Source organism: Mustela nivalis (assembly GCF_964662115.1).
Source record: "Mustela nivalis genome assembly, chromosome: 8".
Classification (NCBI taxonomy): domain Eukaryota; kingdom Metazoa; phylum Chordata; class Mammalia; order Carnivora; family Mustelidae; genus Mustela; species Mustela nivalis.
The window spans coordinates 130137652-130140928 of NC_139027.1; the positions used below are offsets into that span (position 1 = coordinate 130137652).

Consider the following 3277-nt stretch of genomic DNA (forward strand, 5'->3'; position numbering starts at 1 on the left):
CCCTGTGAGAAACAAATTTACCAGAGACCTGCTCTCTGAAAAACCGAATGAAAGAGCTATTTGCCAGTTACCCACATTAAAATTATGTACTAAAATAAACTTCTATTCTCTGAAAAGCATGAAATTAGCCTATTGTTTCTAAGGTAATCAAATGAGGAGGTAATTTGGGGGTATAATATGGTAATCAAAGGTAGTGGGAGGGCGTTGAAAAAACCAAAATCCACTGCTGATAAATGAGTTTATTTGTCAAGGATTTGCTCTTGCCCAGCCCTCAGTGTGAATAGACTGGTGTCCTGCTGGGAGGTTAGGGTTTAAACCTCATGCAAATATTTCCTGCAAGATAGAAATGTTATATACTCAGAGGCTAAGGGAACTCTGAGGAACAAGCATTCATTTCCAAGCTTTATATTACCCATCCCCACCAGACCCTGGGACATGAGTACTTTATGCAGTGCCAAGAATTGTACACTTCTGGGGTGGGGAGGTGGGTTTGGCTCATTGAACAGAGAAATGTAGACATTTGGGGCCTGACTGGGTCCTAAGGGTTCATTGAAAGGTCTGACTATGGAGGAAATGGTTAGAAATTTGGAGAAAAATTGGGAAAAGAGAAAACGATTGAGTAATAAAATGAGGACAACATAGGCATTGATTATATAATGAAAGAAATAAAGTGCCCTAAGCTGGTATCTTGGTTTATTCACCAGTGCTCTACTGTCCAGGCTTAGGGGACATTGTCTTCCACTATTTTTGTGCATAGGATTTGAGGAACCTCAGTCTTCTGTTTATGAATAACAGCATCTGAGAACCAGTAAAGACCCACACCCAAGCACATCTCCTAACTCACTTTATTTTTCCAACAGATGTTCCCACAATAGGTCCAGCAGCATGTATAATTTTTGCTTACACACTTAAGGGCTCTAGAACACTTCTTGGTACATTCAGTGACACTTGGCTCTCCCCAGCATTCCTCAAGGAACATTTCATTCCCTGTAATTGACATGAGTTGGAAGAGGCTGAGAGGGGCCACATAACCAAGGTGGGAAGAGAAGTCCTTCATAAGCTTAACAGCCCCTCCTAGAATCCAAGACCCACCAAGCCCCACCCAGGTATCCATCTGCCTTAGGAGAAAATCCCTGTACTGAACCTCCTCATTGCATCTTCATAGATCCCCGCCTTTTCTGCTCCCATAGGCCTCTGGGCCCTCATCAAGCTTCCTGGAGATAGGATTCAGCATACACCCCCACACACATACACTCCTGTGTCCTCCTATAAAGTCTACGTTTCTGTAACAGGAGACCTCAGGGTCCAAGGCAGCCTCTAGCCTCGTTACCATACCTACTTCCTAGTGTGGGAAGCCACACCAGGGGGAATAAGGAACAGATTATCTCCCTTCTGTTTCTTATTGACCCTGCCTTTAAGAACAGCTTTTTTTTTTTAATTTTTTATTTTTTTATAAACATATATTTTTATCCCCAGGGGTACAGGTCTGTGAATCACCAGGTTTACACACTTCACAGCACTCACCAAAGCACATACAAGAACAGCTTTTCACCAAATTCTTCTCTCTCTCACCCACTTTCTTGGCACCCTCCACTGATTCCATTTTCTCATCATATGGCCCTCAAATTTACCCCACTAGAGACACATCTCATGTCTCTTTTCTATCTTTTCACATTCTTAAAGATTTGCCACTGAAACTAAGGGTATATATATTAAGAAATCCCCCTACAGTACTCTTCAAATCACACACAGCTAAGACACGGAGCTTCTGGAAGTATGGAAAGATATGGTACCCTGACATGGAAAAATAACGTATCTTTATAACTTATGGGATGTATGTAAAAGGTGGCAGGGCCCATTGCCACTTTCAAAGTTGGAAGAGGAAGCATCGGAGAACCTCCACTTGGACATTTCTTAGATCTCTGTGCATTAACTAAAAAGTCTCTGAATCTCCAATAGGTGACCCAGGGAAAGTGGGTCGTGAGTCCTGAGTCAAACGTGCCAGACACAATACCCCTTCACTTGTCCAGGAAAAAGCACAATACCCTCCTTCCACAGGGTGCCCACCCCCAGGTTAATCACCTACGGCTGTGTTTTTCCTTCATCACTCCCAGCACAGACGGTAACACCATACAGAGGAATGTCATGAGTTGAGGTGTCCAGAGCTTCATGATGATGACCATATATGTCTGAATATATACTGTCAGGATGTTTTTTTCCCTTTCCAGTTGCTGCTGGAAATTGAGAGATAGAAACAGAGTTGTGAGGCAAGAAGAATTGATTATAAAATTTCTTTACTATTTGTCTACTTATTCCTCCTTGCCCCCATCCACCCAACAACAGGCACACACACACCAAAGCTGAACACTGGCTTTGCTAAACGGTTTCTCTGTATCTCACACTTCCTGCCTTACTTTTTTTTTTTAATTTTTCATTTATTTTCAGCATAACAGTATTCATTATTTTTGTACCACACCCAGTGCTCCATGCAGTCCGTGCCCTCTCTAATACCCACCACCTGATTCCCCCAACCTCCCACCCCCCACCACTTCAAACCCCTCAGATCATTTTCCTGCCTTCCTTTTATAGAAAAAAAATTATTTTATAAATGTGTTGCTTTCCGTTGATGAAAAAATAATTCAAATCCAGCTGACAAAATTCTTAAAAACACAGAAAAGTACAAAGAAGACAATGAAGTATTTCTGGTAATTCCACTATATTGGTGTATGTAATCCTATCTTCTATAAAACTGAAATCATATCAGACTTGCTGTCTATATCTTTTTTTATAACTTTTTATTATGTTCATCACCATACAGTACATCATTAGTTCTTGATGTAGTGTTCCATGGTTCATTGTTTGCATATAACACCCAGTGCCCCATGCAAAACGTGCCTTCCTTAATACCCATCTCCTTGTTGCCTATATCTTGACTTTTTATTTTAAAATGTGTAACATGATATTCAGGGTGCCTGAGTGACTCAGTCAGTTAAGCATCTGACTCTTGATTTCTGCTCAGGTCATGATCTCAGGGTCATGAGATTGAGCCCTGTGTTGGCCTCTGTGCTGAGCTTGGAGCCTGCTTAAGATTCTCTCTCTCCCTCTCCCTCTGCCACTCCCCCATCCACCTGCTTGAATGCTCTCACTCTTTCTTTCTCTAAAAAAAATTTTTTGACTTAAAAGTTAAAAAAATTAAAAATGCGTAACAAGATATTAAAATTAAAGTTTTAGCCAAACCTTTGGATAGCCCCTAAGATGAGCTTGTGAGACAGATCAT

General features: G+C 41.2%; 1 protein-coding gene across 1 annotated transcript; it reads right to left on the bottom strand.

Moving 5' to 3' along the window:
- Positions 1-835: 835 nt before the first annotated feature.
- Positions 836-2206, bottom strand: LOC309870663 (protein WFDC11-like; the record flags this gene model as incomplete). Its single annotated transcript, XM_082743026.1, has 2 exons — positions 2087-2206; positions 836-987 (listed from the first exon to the last, which is right to left on the bottom strand). Exons 1-2 carry the CDS (start codon positions 2181-2183, stop codon positions 836-838), a joined length of 249 nt encoding a protein of 82 aa, XP_082599152.1. The 5' UTR covers positions 2184-2206.
- Between the last annotated feature and the right edge of the window lie 1071 nt (positions 2207-3277).